General features: G+C 30.9%; 1 protein-coding gene and 1 pseudogene across 1 annotated transcript; one reads left to right on the forward strand and one right to left on the reverse strand.

Annotated features, from left to right (window-relative positions):
- Positions 1–4834: 4834 nt before the first annotated feature.
- On the forward strand, positions 4835–6739 carry XCP2 (xylem cysteine peptidase 2). The gene is made up of 4 exons (XM_085757244.1): positions 4835–5359; positions 5782–6017; positions 6120–6260; positions 6354–6739. Exons 1-4 carry the CDS (start codon positions 4900–4902, stop codon positions 6567–6569), a joined length of 1053 nt encoding a protein of 350 aa, XP_085613370.1. The 5' UTR covers positions 4835–4899; the 3' UTR covers positions 6570–6739.
- Positions 6740–8915: 2176 nt separating this feature from the next.
- Positions 8916–11921, reverse strand: LOC146943126 (AT-hook motif nuclear-localized protein 3-like; annotated as a pseudogene).
- Positions 11922–14961: the final 3040 nt, after the last annotated feature.

Genomic DNA, 14961 nt, shown 5'->3' on the forward strand with positions numbered 1-14961 from the left:
GTTTGGATGCGAGAAGAAAGTGGAAGGAAAGATAGTAAGAGGAAAGAATGGTAAAGGAATGAAAGTGAGTAGAAAGTGAGTGGAAAGTGAGATGATTATTTTAGTTGTTTGGAATAAATGAAAGTGATAAGAAAGTGGAAGGAAAGAAAGATGTATAATTATTAGTTTACATAAATACCCTTGTATTTATATGGACATATATATTGACCATGATATACATGTATGTATATATATAGTGTGATAAACCTGATTCTGTATGTCCATAAAAACTTACCATAGGCTTTTTTTTGGAACAATAGTCACACAAAAAATGGAACATTATATTAAAAAAATTGAACATAATTTAAGGAAGCAAAAAAAAAAAGAGACTGCACCGTTTTAGAAAAATAATGTTTCATAAGTGGGGTTGTTTTTGTCATTTTAGCATGTTAGATGCCCAAAGCAAAGTTTCTGCAGGCTTTCTGCACAATTTGAGAAGGAAAGGTTTTAGGTGTGGGACCCACCAAATTAAAGCTTTCCATCCTCTCTTATGGACATGCCAAACGGTGGAATGATGCTTTATCAACAGACTTTCTTTCCTTGGAGCTATCCATCCTTAACCTTTCTCTTGAAACAAACGATACCTAAAACTAAGGTTGACGTTGCCGTTGTTTGGTTTTTTGTGTCTCAATATTTTAGAATTTTTAAAAAGTGAAAAATGTGGAACATTAAGATTGAAATTTCATTTTTTAGCAATGCTATGTAGTGCGAAGGCTCCATCTAGAGCTGTCAAAACGGGCGGCCCGGCCCGTTTAGGCCCGGCCCGGTCGGGTAACGGGCTTTTTAGGGCCGGGCTAAAAAGCCCGGTTCGAATATGGGCTGGAAAATTGGGGCCCAAGCCCGGCCCTGCACGGGCTCCCGGGCTAACGGGCCAGCCCGGCCCGCACGTTTTTTTATTTTTTTTTTCCATTCTTTTGCTTTCTGTATGTTCCTTATGCTGAGAGGCAGAGTCCTTTCTGTTATCTTTCTGAAAGGTTTATATTAGAAGCACTGTGTATTTGAAGTTTTAACATGATCACTTTGTTTGTAGTTCAACTTACAACATCACTGTCACCCAAATTATTGTGGGAGGAAATTCCAGCTAGGGACATTCATGCATATACTAGGATATTCACTTAGCAGCATGCTTGGCCTTGCTATATGTTTTTTTTTTTAGAGAGGCCTTGCTATATGTTGTTGCAGTCCAGTTTCAGAATTGAATGTCCTAGTAATGAAGACAACAAAAAAAGAAACATCAATCACAATCCATCTAAAAACCAATCACAACCCATCTAAAAGTAATAAATATATGCTTCAGGTTTTGTTAAAAGCATACTTGCTGCAACTACTGCAAGAGAGTCCTCGTCCACACAAAGTGAAAAAAAAAACTAGTATTTTTTGGCGGGTTGGCGGGCGGCCCGGAGCCCGAACGGGCCGGCCCTAACGGGCTACGGGCTTTTTCGGGCCGGGCTAAAAAGCCCTGAAAAAATTCGGGCTGCAATTATTCGGCCCAGGCCCTACATTTTATTCGGGCTTTCGGGCCGGCCCGTACGGCCCGGCCCATTTTGACAGCTCTAGCTCCATCACAAAACTCACGCGGGCGCTTACGTGTTGTTTTTATATATAGTTAGTCAAACTTTCAACTCCATTGAGCAGAAACCATTATACGGGTTGTTTTTCACGACGCCTCTATTTTCAACAAACAACGTATTCCTTTTTCTATTTTCAAATATGTAGGACTAAGCGCCAACTTAGTTTATGCTGTATAATTTTTTTAAAATATCAAAAAGTTGAGATTTCAGAATTTTTTTAAAATGTGTAAAATTTAGAATATCTTTATGTTCTATTTTTTAATTAAAAGTTGTTTGAGTTGTAATTAAGATATTGTTCTTTTGAAGAAGCTAAATTAGCTCATCCAAATTGACACCAGAGAGAATCGAACATGAGACCTCGATGAGGAGCACACTCCCAGATCCCAAACCAATACCACTAGGTCAACCCAAGTGGGTTGTTTTAATTAAAATATTTAAAAATGGTGGTTTTGGAATTTCGCTTGTTCTATGGGGGTATGGAGACTAATAGTATGGGTATAGAGTAAAATTTTCATGTAACAAATATAGGAAAATTAGAGAAGTGTCATATTGTTGGGACCAGAAAAACAGCAGACTATTATTTGGCCCATGTCAAATTAACTCCCGCACCAAGTAAAGACACCCCTCATATTTTCATCTTAATCCTTTTCCATTATTCTCATTTTCAATTTTAAGGTGAAACCTCATCCACATCTTCATAATCTTCCTCCATGTGACCTTCATTTTCCCTTTCACGGCAAAGTATGTTGACCTCTACCTCTATTTGTGACGGCTTTGTCCCTCTCAGCTTGTTTCGCTCTTCGATCTTTCCCAAGCTCTTCCTCTACATATTTTTTCTTGTATTTGGATCAAATGCATCAACTAGAATGTTGTACAACACGGTGCAAAGCCATTGGATTCAAGAGGGGAAATTTTAAAACTATGCTGCCACATGTTGTGGCCGCATTAGAGTACCAAATCTCTCGGCTTGGGTTCGATCCCAGTTTATTTTATTTATTTTTTTACTTGTGGGATACTAAACTTTTTGTGATGCTATCTTAAGCTTATGAGTAATGTGACAACATGTGATTTTCCAGTTTTAGATAGGACAATGCTAAAAATTCTCTAAAATATTTTTATAGTTGTTTTAAGGAAAATTATTTTTACCGTTAAAAAATAAATAAAGCAACATTGTAACATCACCATGTTAAATGATTAATAGGTTGAAACTGTGCAGCCAACACAATTTTAAGCTCATGAGTAATGTGACAACATGTGATTTTCCAGTTTTAGATAGGACAATGCTAAAAATTCTCTAAAATATTTTTATAGTTGTTTTAAGGAAAATTATTTTTACCGTTAAAAAATAAATAAAGCAACATTGTAACATCACCATGTTAAATGATTAATAGGTTGAAACTGTGCAGCCAACACAATTAGTTTCGATAAATACTTTTTTTTTGACAGGGAGTTTTGCTAAAATACTTGGTATCCAATAAGATTGATTTGGTATCCTTATTTATTAATTTTATTAGGTCTGTATCAACTTAACCTAATAATTTCCCTCTAAAATGCTGCATAAGGTTAACAGCAATTTAACCTAACAAATTCCATCTAAAATGCAGCGCATCAATTTAACCTAACAAATTCCCACTAAAATGCAGCAATCCCTAATATTTCTCCTCAATGATGAGCTTTTCATTCCTATCATGTTGTGTCATCGTTTGTATATATCTATTGTTTCTGTAGATTTTTTTTTTGACAAGTTGTTGTACACTTATTTAATACGTTTACAAACAGAATACCCTAATTTCCATGCAAACTCGGCTATATATAGCAAACCCTAAATCGTGTTTCTCTCAACACCAAAATTGGAATGAAGATAGTCGATGGATTCTATATTATGTATCTTTTTTGTTAATCGTATTCTACTTTTTTTTTTTTTTTTTTTTTTAAGAATTTAAATGCTAACTCTTTGAGCAGAAAGTATGAACAGGAACAAGAAACAATAAGTACAATGAAGCAGCAATTTATGTTAATTCTTCTTTTAGAATTTTCTATTCTATTTTATTTTTGAACCATGTATTTGCTTTTTGTTTTACTAATTTTTTCTCTATTTAAATTAATTTTCTTGCATTCTTTTTGTAGACGGTGCACTTTTGAAAGATGCTCACATTGGATAACATTCATGACTAGCGAAATATGCAAGGTTAAACTTTATATTGGACTGCAAAGACATGATTTACCGATATAAGAGATACCATCAAAGACATGATGTTTGTGTAGGGGTGTTATGAGGGAGCCCTTTTCACTTGGTGTTCTGAAGTTATAAGGCGTAATCTATGTTACATTTTTTACATCTACATTTTTTGCATTGACGTAATCCATTAAAAGATAGTCAATTTCATATAAGTCAATTTGATACTTATATATGACACTCTAAAAATATAGTCAATTTGATACTTATATATATGACACTAAAAAAACCCGTGCATCGCGCGGGTCGAAGTCTAGTAATAGGAAAATGCTCACCGGTTCTTAAAAACTTTGTTTATTAGTTAAAAATAGTAAAAAAGATTAGAAAATAGTGCATTGAAAATTAAAATATTTAACATTTTCAATAAATAATATCTTTATTTACAATCAATAAATAATGTTTTTAGGACACTTGTTAACAAAGTTGAAAATTATTTATGTTTTAGGTATTTTGGAAAATTCATGATTTTTCACATTTTGAGAAATACAAACTAAGTTCTTTCAATACAAAATATTGAGATAATTTCTTTTGTGAAAAGTGTCGAGGCAAAATAAGAATGTATGGGGCATGGGGACTTATATGGGGACGTAAAGTAAAATTTTCCTTTATTATTTCTTCTAGAACATTTGGTATTCTTGTTTTTGTATTTGCAAGGAGATGCACATAGAGGTGGAATTTGGGTCTTGTGATTATGGTGCTTCAATCAATGGTGTTTAGAATGTGTAATGTGAAGCTTAATTAGAATAGATCGTGCACACAAATACTCAATTACCGTTGCTGTAATTTTGGTTTTCAGATTGTTTGCTTGCTTGTTTTCCAATTGGATGTCAAAAACATACTTAAAGTTAAAGACTACTCAACTCACTATACCATATCATATCATATATACCATTTTGTATATAAAAATAAAATATTCCAACAAACTTTCCTTTAAAGCAATATCTAAAACACAACCTATATATACTACTCCCTTTGCACATTCTTTCTCATCCCTTCTCTTATATTCTTCTCTTCTCTTCTATTTACCAATTCAATAACACATTGTTGCCAATCATGGCTTTTTTCTCCCCCAAAACACTTGTCCTGACCTGCTCCTTATGCTTATTTCTATCTTTAGCATTTGGACGTGATTTCTCCATCGTGGGCTATTCACCAGAGGACTTGAAGTCCATGGATAAGCTCATTGAACTCTTCGAATCATGGATGTCGAGACACGGAAAGATTTATGAGACCATTGAAGAAAAGCTACTCAGGTTCGAGGTCTTTAAGGATAATCTAAAGCACATTGATGATAGGAACAAGGTTGTCAGCAACTACTGGCTTGGTTTGAATGAGTTTGCTGATTTGAGCCATCAAGAGTTCAAGAACAAGTATCTTGGGCTAAAGGTTGACTTGTCTCAAAGGAGAGAGTCCTCAGAAGAGGAATTCACTTATAGAGATGTTGATTTGCCTAAGTCAGTTGATTGGAGAAAGAAAGGTGCTGTAACCCCGGTCAAGAATCAAGGTCAATGTGGTAAGTATACTATTATTGCTATATATGAAAATCTATCTATTCTTGAATATTCCCCGCATCCACATAGTCGATGCACTGGTTCTCTTTAGATTTAGATCGAACAATCAGAAAATAAGTCTATTTTGATTCTTTTTGATAAGTTAAAATTAAAATACTTGATTTAAAATTTGAACCGTCTGATATCAATTCAATGATTATTGATTTGTTCATTGCATGAATTCAGCGTATTTCATCCTACTATATGTAAACATGCCTAATCATGCAAATTTTTCGCTATATGTTAGATTAATTTTTAAGTTAAATTTGAAATAGTTCAGTTTATATATACTATTGGATAACGGCACACAAGAAAATGCTTAAGTTTTGTTTAGAAATAGCTTGCAAGCATATTGACATGGTGGTATGAACACGAGTACTTGCAGGTAGTTGCTGGGCATTTTCAACTGTTGCCGCGGTTGAAGGAATAAACCAAATTGTGACAGGGAATTTGACATCGTTGTCTGAGCAAGAATTAATCGACTGCGACACAACTTACAACAATGGTTGCAATGGGGGTCTAATGGACTATGCATTCTCCTTCATTGTAAAAAACGGTGGACTACATAAAGAGGAAGATTATCCTTACATTATGGAGGAAAGCACTTGCGAGATGAAAAAGGTACATATAGATTAATTAAGCTAACAAATTCAATCTAAAAACATATTGTTTCATACTAAAGTTATTATAAGTAACATAACTTTCATTGGTTTGTTTCACCAGGAAGTAACTGATGTTGTGACTATTAATGGATATCATGACGTGCCACAAAATAATGAACAAAGCTTATTGAAGGCACTTGCCAACCAACCACTCAGTGTGGCCATAGAGGCTTCAGGCAGAGATTTCCAGTTCTATAGTGGAGTATGTTTAATTAATTAATTATTGTTTTTTTTAATGGGTGAATCTAATCTTAAATGGAATTTTTTGAACTGATTATTTAACTACCATTTGTAGGGTGTGTTTGATGGACATTGCGGAAGTGAACTAGATCATGGTGTGTCAGCCGTTGGATATGGTACATCAAAGGGTTTGGATTACATTATAGTGAAGAATTCATGGGGAGCAAAGTGGGGTGAGAAAGGGTTTATAAGGATGAAGAGAAACATTGGAAAGTCCGAAGGGATTTGTGGACTCTACAAGATGGCTTCTTATCCCACTAAAAAGAAATAAGATTTAATTTCATATATCGTTGATCCATTAAATTTCATAATTTCCTTTGTCTTAATTTCTTCTTTGAATTCTCTATAAATTTCTAATTTCCATATTTTCCTTTGAAGCAATGTTATTGTAATGTCTTCAATTCAATAATATTCACTATTTTGCTATACGCAAAAGAAAAAGTACATGTTGTTAATTTGATTTACTATTTTCAACAAGTTTCTCTAGAATGGATCTCAAATGAATTAGTTATTGTGGTAGTGTACAAAAATATGTTGTAAATTCAATCAAACATGCTAAGAAAATATGTCGGACAAACAATTAATGGCAACTAAATTTAACGATCTAAGCAACAATAAATTCAATACCCACATCTAGCGACCTATGTGTATAATGAAATCAATCCATAGCATAAAATAAAAAGAGTAGAGGTACAAACACACCAAACTTGTTTACCCATTCAGTCCAAATTGATCAATGTTTAGAGGGAGAACAACTTTCCAATTTATTATCAACGAGTCTTTACAAGATACACAAAAGAGTTTCAAGATCAAACATTAATTTCTCTCATTTTTTTCTTTTTCAACCCCCTTAATAATTTTTTCTCTCCCAAAATGTTTACATTGTGTTTTCCAACCATGGATCCTCATCACAAGCACCTCAACACAAGAGTCATGATCTTCTCTTTATGTTCATTCTTCTTGTCTCTACTCTCTTAGTTCTTGAACCCTAGCCACTCTCTCAAGAGGCACTAACTCTTAGGCTTTAAGTTTCACTAGACTTTTGACCCGTGCGTCGCACGGGTTTTCTCGACTATAATAAAGACCAATAAATAATCTTTAGTTCGTAAGATCATTGATATGGTAGAAAATATTTTCTTCAAAAAAAAAAAGGCAAGCGGATAGGAATGAAATTGGTGTGCAATGCATTTTTTTAGATGGAATTTGTTAGGTTAAATAATTGCAATCCTAATAAAGCAAATGAGCTGAAAAAAATTAGGTTAAGTTGTTGCAGACGTAACAAAATTAATAAATAAGGATGTAAAAAAAAGGCATGAAATTAAAAAAAAAATCCAAAAAAAAAGAAGTGTAAAATTCTTGACAAAAAAAAGTATAAAATAGAAGGATCATACGTGATCATTGATATGGTAAAAAATATTTTCTTCAAAAAAAAAAGGCAAGCGGATAGGAATGAAATTGGTGTGCAATGCATTTTTTTAGATTGAATTTGTTACGTTAAATAATTGCAAACCTAATAAAGCAAATGAGCGGGAAAAAATTAGGTTAAGTTGCTGCAGACGTAACAAAATTAATAAATAAGGATAAGGATGCTACTATGAAACAATGAGGTAAAAAATTGTATTTATAGACTTGGAACCCGCATAATTCGAATAACTATAACTTGACCATTAACATGATTAGAATTACCCCTTTCAGTATGATGTTGTTTTTTCATCAGGTAATTCGAATCGCCTATTTGACATAATTCAAAATATTTAATTCAACTACCCACTCTCACAATTTGATTACAAGTATAAGAAAAAAAAATCTATATTTGAGGCACTTTCTCCACATGTTACCTTGATTTACACAAAAATAAGGGTTAAATATGTTTTTGATCCCTATAAATATATCAACTTTTTGTTTTAGTCTCTCTAAAATTTTCATTCAATTTTTAGTCCCTATAAAATTTTCGATCACTACTTTTGGTCCCTATTTTTAAGTTAATTTTTTTATTTTTTAATGAAATTATGCAGAAATGTGTAGAATATTGTAAAAAAAATTCAAAAAAAAAATTAGAATTCTTTAACAAAACACAAATTAAATATGATTTTTTAACCATAAAAAATATAAAAATTCATATTAAATTCATATTTTTGTTAAAAAATTCTAATTTTTTTTGAGAGATTCTCATAATATTATGAATTTTTCTGCAAAATTTTATTTAAAAATATGAATTCTACATGTGAGTTTACTTTAAAAAAGGAACCAAAAGTGAAGTTGGAAAATTTTTTAGAGACTAAAAGTTGAAGAAATTTTTTAGAGGGATTAAAATGAAAAGTTGACATATTTATAAGGACCAAAAACATATTTAACCCTAAATAAAAATTCTCATTTCTTACACGTGCTCTATTTTTTGAATTTTGGTGAGTATACTAAATCATAAGCTTAGAAATGAGAAGACCTTAGTTAGAAGATTATTCTAATTTGACAAGGTAAAACAAAATTTGAATTGCTCAACAATTTTATTTAACACGTAATCAATGCAAAAATCACATGGTTTTTTTTTCAGGGAAGCAAAAATCACATGTTGATAGTTCATAAAAATAAAAGGGATAGAACAACAAGAGTGACCGGGAATATATAGTTTTAAACTAGGACATTAACCCCATCTGAAGATGAATTGCTAAGAGTAGCCTCTGATGATGGACTTGGGTCTTCTTTAGAAGGCTCTTTTAGGTCAGACTCGAATTTCTCTTGACTCTCAGTTGATGGTGGACTGGGATCTTTTTTAGAAGGCTCTTTTGGGTCAGACTCAACTTTCTCTTGACTCTCAGTTGATAGTGGACTTGGGTCTTCTTTAGGAGACTCTTTTGGATCAGACTCGACTTCCTCTTGACTTTCTGCAGGATAACTCCATAATACTATCTACAAAATCAGCACCAAATTTTGAGAGAAAACAGGTTCATCAGTATAAGAAAAAAATATCTAAAAAATCAAATGTAATTCTAAATTTTGGATCAAATGAAATTGAAATTTTTTATTTAAAAATGTACCTGAACAGGAGAAGCAGCAATCAAAATATCAACAATTTTACCACCAAATACATTACCATCCGATGATAAACTCACATTTAAACCCTCAAATACCTTGCAATGGCTTTCTTTTTTATCAGGAAACAAAGAGCCACCAAGTGATATAATCTCAAATTTTCCCTGGCAAAACAAAATTAAAAAAAAAAAATCAGAGTCATATTTCACTTGTGATCATATCCACACAAACATTTTATTGTATTTTTCATAAGTATAATAATATCTTATAAACAACATAACAGTACATGAGAATGTGAATGAAATATTTACACTAACCATTTTTTTTTTTGACAAAATTTACTCTAACAAAATTATTTTTTTTGACAAAACTCTAACAAAATTATTAAAAACCTACTTGCTGATAGACGAGATTTTTGGCTTAAAGAGAATTCATTTTGTATTTTCATTGTTTCTGAAAATGTAAATAGTTATCCACTCTTGAGAGGATCCTATTTCTTTGTTTGCAAGTAAATTAACACATATTTATAAAAATGAAAATAAATATGTTTTTACGAAAGTAAACAAACCATAAAATTGTAGGACGACTAACCTCGTAAGTCTCTCTTTTACCGCCTACACAAATAGTTGCTTTGGATGTGGTCCCCACTGCTGATAATATGCTTATATTTCCCAAAGAGATTTTGGGAGAATGTCTTAATCTTTTCTAACACATTCTGAATGGCAAAACATATATGTACAAGAAAAATCAATAGTTGGTCCTTAGCAAGAAACTTTTTTTTTTCTTTCTAAATGACAAATGACATAATGTTTGGAGATTAGCGTGACTTAAAACCTCAAATCCTTTTCCCTCCAAATAGAAGACAATAATGATAGCTTACATTATATTTACAAGTTATAGCTCAACCGGCAAAAATGTCGATATTATTAAACTGAACGTTGTGATTGGGGTTCGAACACTCACCTCTCCTCTTATGCATGTGAGTTTTAATGGTTTTGTCTATCCTATATATATATATATATATATATATATATATATATATATATATATATATATATATATATATAAATTAAGATATAATTAAATTTAGGGCTTCGACTTGTATTTTGTATAACCAAACTCATTAAATTCTTAGATTTTGTTTTTCTCAAATTGTAAACAACAAATATATCAAATCTATGAAGTTCACAAAAGTCACTCCCATGAACAACTTATTCACCAAATTAGCACGTGAAGTTTTTTTTTTTTTTTGAGGGAAAATTAGCACGTGAAGTATAGATGTCATAATATAAGAGGCACATATAAAATGTTTTTAACCAAGAAATATTAATTACTGAAAAAAGTATAATTATCTAGAAAATATAATACACCACATATGGTCCATGCATTTCATATACTTAATTTGTAAGAAAAATTTCACAATACCTCATGGACATTCACCATCATAATGTGGGCCTTAGCAGGTCTCACCGATCCTACAAAAAGATTCCATAAGAGCGCATCACATATATCCAAATAATATGACATTAAAAATGAGAAAATAGCTAAAGTCTACAAAATTGCAATGGAATACTGAAAAAAAATAAAAAAAATAAATTGCATTTTCGGAGAAAAGAAAAATAAATAAATTAATATTGTACATTGGGATTGTAACACTTTACACATGCGTTCAATTTAAATCATATAAAATAAATATTTATAGAGATATCTTATAAACTAACCTAAAAAATGACATTATAGTGTTATTTGATTGAACATATGTCGAATTTGTACACAAATTAATAGCAAAAATACATAGAAAAATAGTATAACAAGAGATAGGAGGAAAAAAGTAATTTAACAACATGGTAATCAATAAATAAGTAAATTTTATTCTGAATGAATAAGTAAAAAATTTGACAAAAATAAATAAATAAATAAATATAAACAACCATGGATCCATATCCATCAATCCCGGTCATGTTTTGCAATTTAAAATATTCAGCGATCAACACAAAAGTCATTGCAATTCCATTATAAGATAAAAGAAAGTCAAAAACAACTTATTTTTAAGATTTAATTACACTTTTCATCCTCTATTTTTATTTTTTAGATTTCACTTTCAAATGAAAACACTTGAGAGATCATAGTAAAAAATACATTGATAGTTTAAGGGGAAAAAAGTATAATGTAATGAAGAAAGAAAAGCTCTAAAAGGGATGGTTTGGAGATACTCTATAAAAAAAATAGGGAAAAAAAGAAAAAGTGAGTTACCAGAAGCCCTTTTTTTAGACTGGATTTTGTTGCGAGAACCAAGAGGTCTGCCTCTACGCTTTTTGGAGGCATCAGCTGAGACAGAAGATAAGGGAAGGGCTGAAGATGATGGCACAACGGTCAACATCATTGCTACATGTGATTCACCACTATTAATGGTGGTAACATTGATGGTTGGTTGTTGTGGCAGTGGCCGTTGTTGGTCCTCGGAGGGAGGGGCTGAAGAAAATGGCATATCAACCACCGACGATTCGTCCTTATCGATACTGGCAGGGGTTATGGTTGGTTGTTGTGGTAGCGGTTGTTGTTGGTCATCATTCCTTAATTCAGATCTTGACATGATTTCAGTTATTTTTTGATTTCTTTGAAGGACAAAAAGAGTGAGGGGAAGTTGACTCGAAAATGGGTCGAAAAGAGTGAGGGGAAGTGACTCGAAAATGTGTTGCAAATTTCTAAGTTTTGGTGTGCCTATAATGTAAGGTTGGGCACTCATTTTATAGGCAACATGGATCCAATATTTGTTAAAAATGGTCAAAATAAAAAAAAAGTCATTCGAAAAGAATTTATGTTTTTAACAAAAAAAGAAAAAGTAAGTTCATGAACCAACCAGGTCAACTTTTTTAAATAGGGAATTTTTTTTTATTGTGTGAACGTTTAAAAAATTACTTAATGCCACTAATTACTTATTTTAAGAAAATATATTAATTTTTTTAAATATAACTTAAAGATAATCTTTAAAATTTTCAAAATGAATCTAATTATATATTATTAAAAGCTTAATTAAAACTATTTTTAATAAATATTATCAAATTTCCCAAAAACATATATGTAATAAATATTATTAAAATTAATTTATTATTAAAAAATTTAAAATCAAAAACTTTTATTCAATTTTATTAATTTATTATTTAATTATTTAAATTGATAATATGATTTATGATCAAAAATAATATTTTATATGAGCTGTATGTTGGAATAAAATAAGTTTAAACAATGTCTCTTAAGTTTTGATGATAAAAAGGTGTTAAAAGATCAATTGAATATGCTAATATTTGTTGAAGTGTGCAGGACCACAGACAAAAATTTACAATGTTTTAAATATGTATTGGTTTTGAAAGAACAAATGTAGAGCAAAGAATTTTCAAGAGAAGCTAAGTATCAAGTTAGACTCTGATGACAACCCAGAAGCTGGAGCTATCAGATTCTGAAGGTAACCAGGAAGTTGGATTATTCAGAAGCTGAATTTCTCAGACTCTCAAAGCCAAACTCTGGATAGTTGAATACCATAGGTGCATAAGTAATGGATGTCAAGCAATGGAAATTCTGAAGTGTTAGAGAGTCAATGAATGTCATTTTTATTGAAGGACAATTGTACGACCACTACCTCCACTACCTCCAACATTCTCATGTGCATTGTATGAAGCTACAACTATGTCTTCTTTGGAAAAGAACGGATAATTCTTTATCAAGGAAAGGTTTCAAAATCATTCATTCATAGAACATTAACCAAATCAAGCAACAAATCAATGTTGATTGATCAAGCTTCTCTAACGACTCTAATGATTCGCTTACACTCTTCAACTTCTATATAAAGGATTGAAGACTTGAAGAAATAACATGACTCTGCAGTATTTTTAATTTCAAGTGCTATTACTCTATGAAAATCTATACACATCAAACACTTAGAATTTCTTATTAACTTTCATATCATATAAATTCTTAAGTCTAGATTCTAAAATGTGTTGTATTTTGTGAACACCTTTGATTGTTTATGTAATTGCTTAAATTGATAATATGATTTATGACCAAAAATAATATTTTTCTTGATTTTTTAGATATACTTATTATTATTATTATTATTATTATTATTATTATTATTATTATTATTATTATTATTATTATTATTATTTCAATTCTTGATAATATGATTTATGACCGAAAATAATATTTTTGAAATTGATAGTATAATTTAGGATTAATTTTTTGTTAAACCGGACTCTGGAATACTAGACCCCTTTGTCTTGAGAATTGAAGGGTTAACACAATATATATATATATATATATATATATATATATATATATATATATATATATATATATATATATATATATGATAACATCGACACACATATGATCTTTCAAAAAAAATCGACACACATTTGTGCGTGTTCTCCACGAGCGAACTCATTCTCGCATCACTCTTTTATCAAATTTTCCACTTAATTTATGTACTTACATATCATTTGAAGTATTTCTTATGACTAATTTATTTTCTTTAACAATTCCATTTATATACACAGTAAGTGTATCAGAATTTTACACATACAACTAATGAGGCAATGACGAGTCGCAACATCAACGAGGTCAGTTGGGGATTTTCATGGAAAAAAAATCATATTAGGCATATTATTTCACATAATTTATGGTTGGCGTAGTGAATAAACAATCTCCCAATCTCCTAGTGGGCGTGGGTTTGACCCACCCCACCTTTTTTTTATATATTTCTATTGCATTAATAAATAATATTTTATTATTGTATTAATAAAAAAGTTCATGTCGAAACTTGAAATGTCACCCCCCATGCAGGATTCAAGCAAATGAATCACTACACATGATGATTTTGCTAATTTCTTAAAATTGTCTAATATATATTCTACAAATATTTAGCACACGCAACAAAAAAACTTAAGATTTGTCACTGAACGAGGTATGACAATAATATCATGATATAAAGATATCTCTTATCGTTGTTAGTGTACTTCCTGTGCAACCAATGTAGGTGGAAGACAACTTAACTCAGGATGAGAAACAAGCAGAGGATCATCAAAGCAACAATTTTCCTGACATGCATATCAATGGCCCTTGGAGCGATGCAGTGACATGTTTGAATTATATCCGAAAGGATGACTTAAATCCCAATATTGCTCATGACTTGGAGATTATGCACACGTATTGCAAGGCAAAAGATGTTGGTGCTAGTGTGCTTCATGTTTATATATATTCATGTTGTTGCGGTTGGTTCTCCTTCTGGGCCTTTAAAAAAAAATGATTGACTAATGATACAATTAAACTTTCCTTTTAATGTAATTACTCTTAAAAATGTTCTTACAAGTGTAAACAAAGATATATTTAGATGAGTATAGAAAAAGTAAAAAAAAAAAAAAAAGGTATATCTTTCCCTTGTTAATTGTTTAAACATTTAAAATAAATATGGCTTATAAAATTATATAACTTTTGTCAAAAAAAAATTATATAACTTTTTACACTAAATAATAGTTTTAATCCCCTTAAAAATTAGTTTAAATTGAATTGATTTTTTTTTTTTTTAGGAAAAATTGAATTGAGCTTTTATTGATAAGATTGACAACAGATTTGACTTC

This window comes from Medicago sativa, chromosome 3 (assembly GCF_051527215.1).
Source record: "Medicago sativa cultivar Bolivia chromosome 3, Bolivia_mono, whole genome shotgun sequence".
Lineage (NCBI taxonomy): Eukaryota > Viridiplantae > Streptophyta > Magnoliopsida > Fabales > Fabaceae > Medicago > Medicago sativa.

Excerpts from the sequence above, each read along its gene's own strand:
- XCP2 (XM_085757244.1), top strand. The coding sequence starts at position 4,900 with ATGGCTTTTTTCTCCCCCAAAACACTTGTCCTGACCTGCTCCTTATGC. Across the intron at positions 5,360-5,781 it reads CAAGAATCAAGGTCAATGTG|GTAGTTGCTGGGCATTTTCA; the intron begins GTAAGTATACTA and ends GAGTACTTGCAG. Across the intron at positions 6,018-6,119 it reads GCACTTGCGAGATGAAAAAG|GAAGTAACTGATGTTGTGAC; the intron begins GTACATATAGAT and ends TTGTTTCACCAG.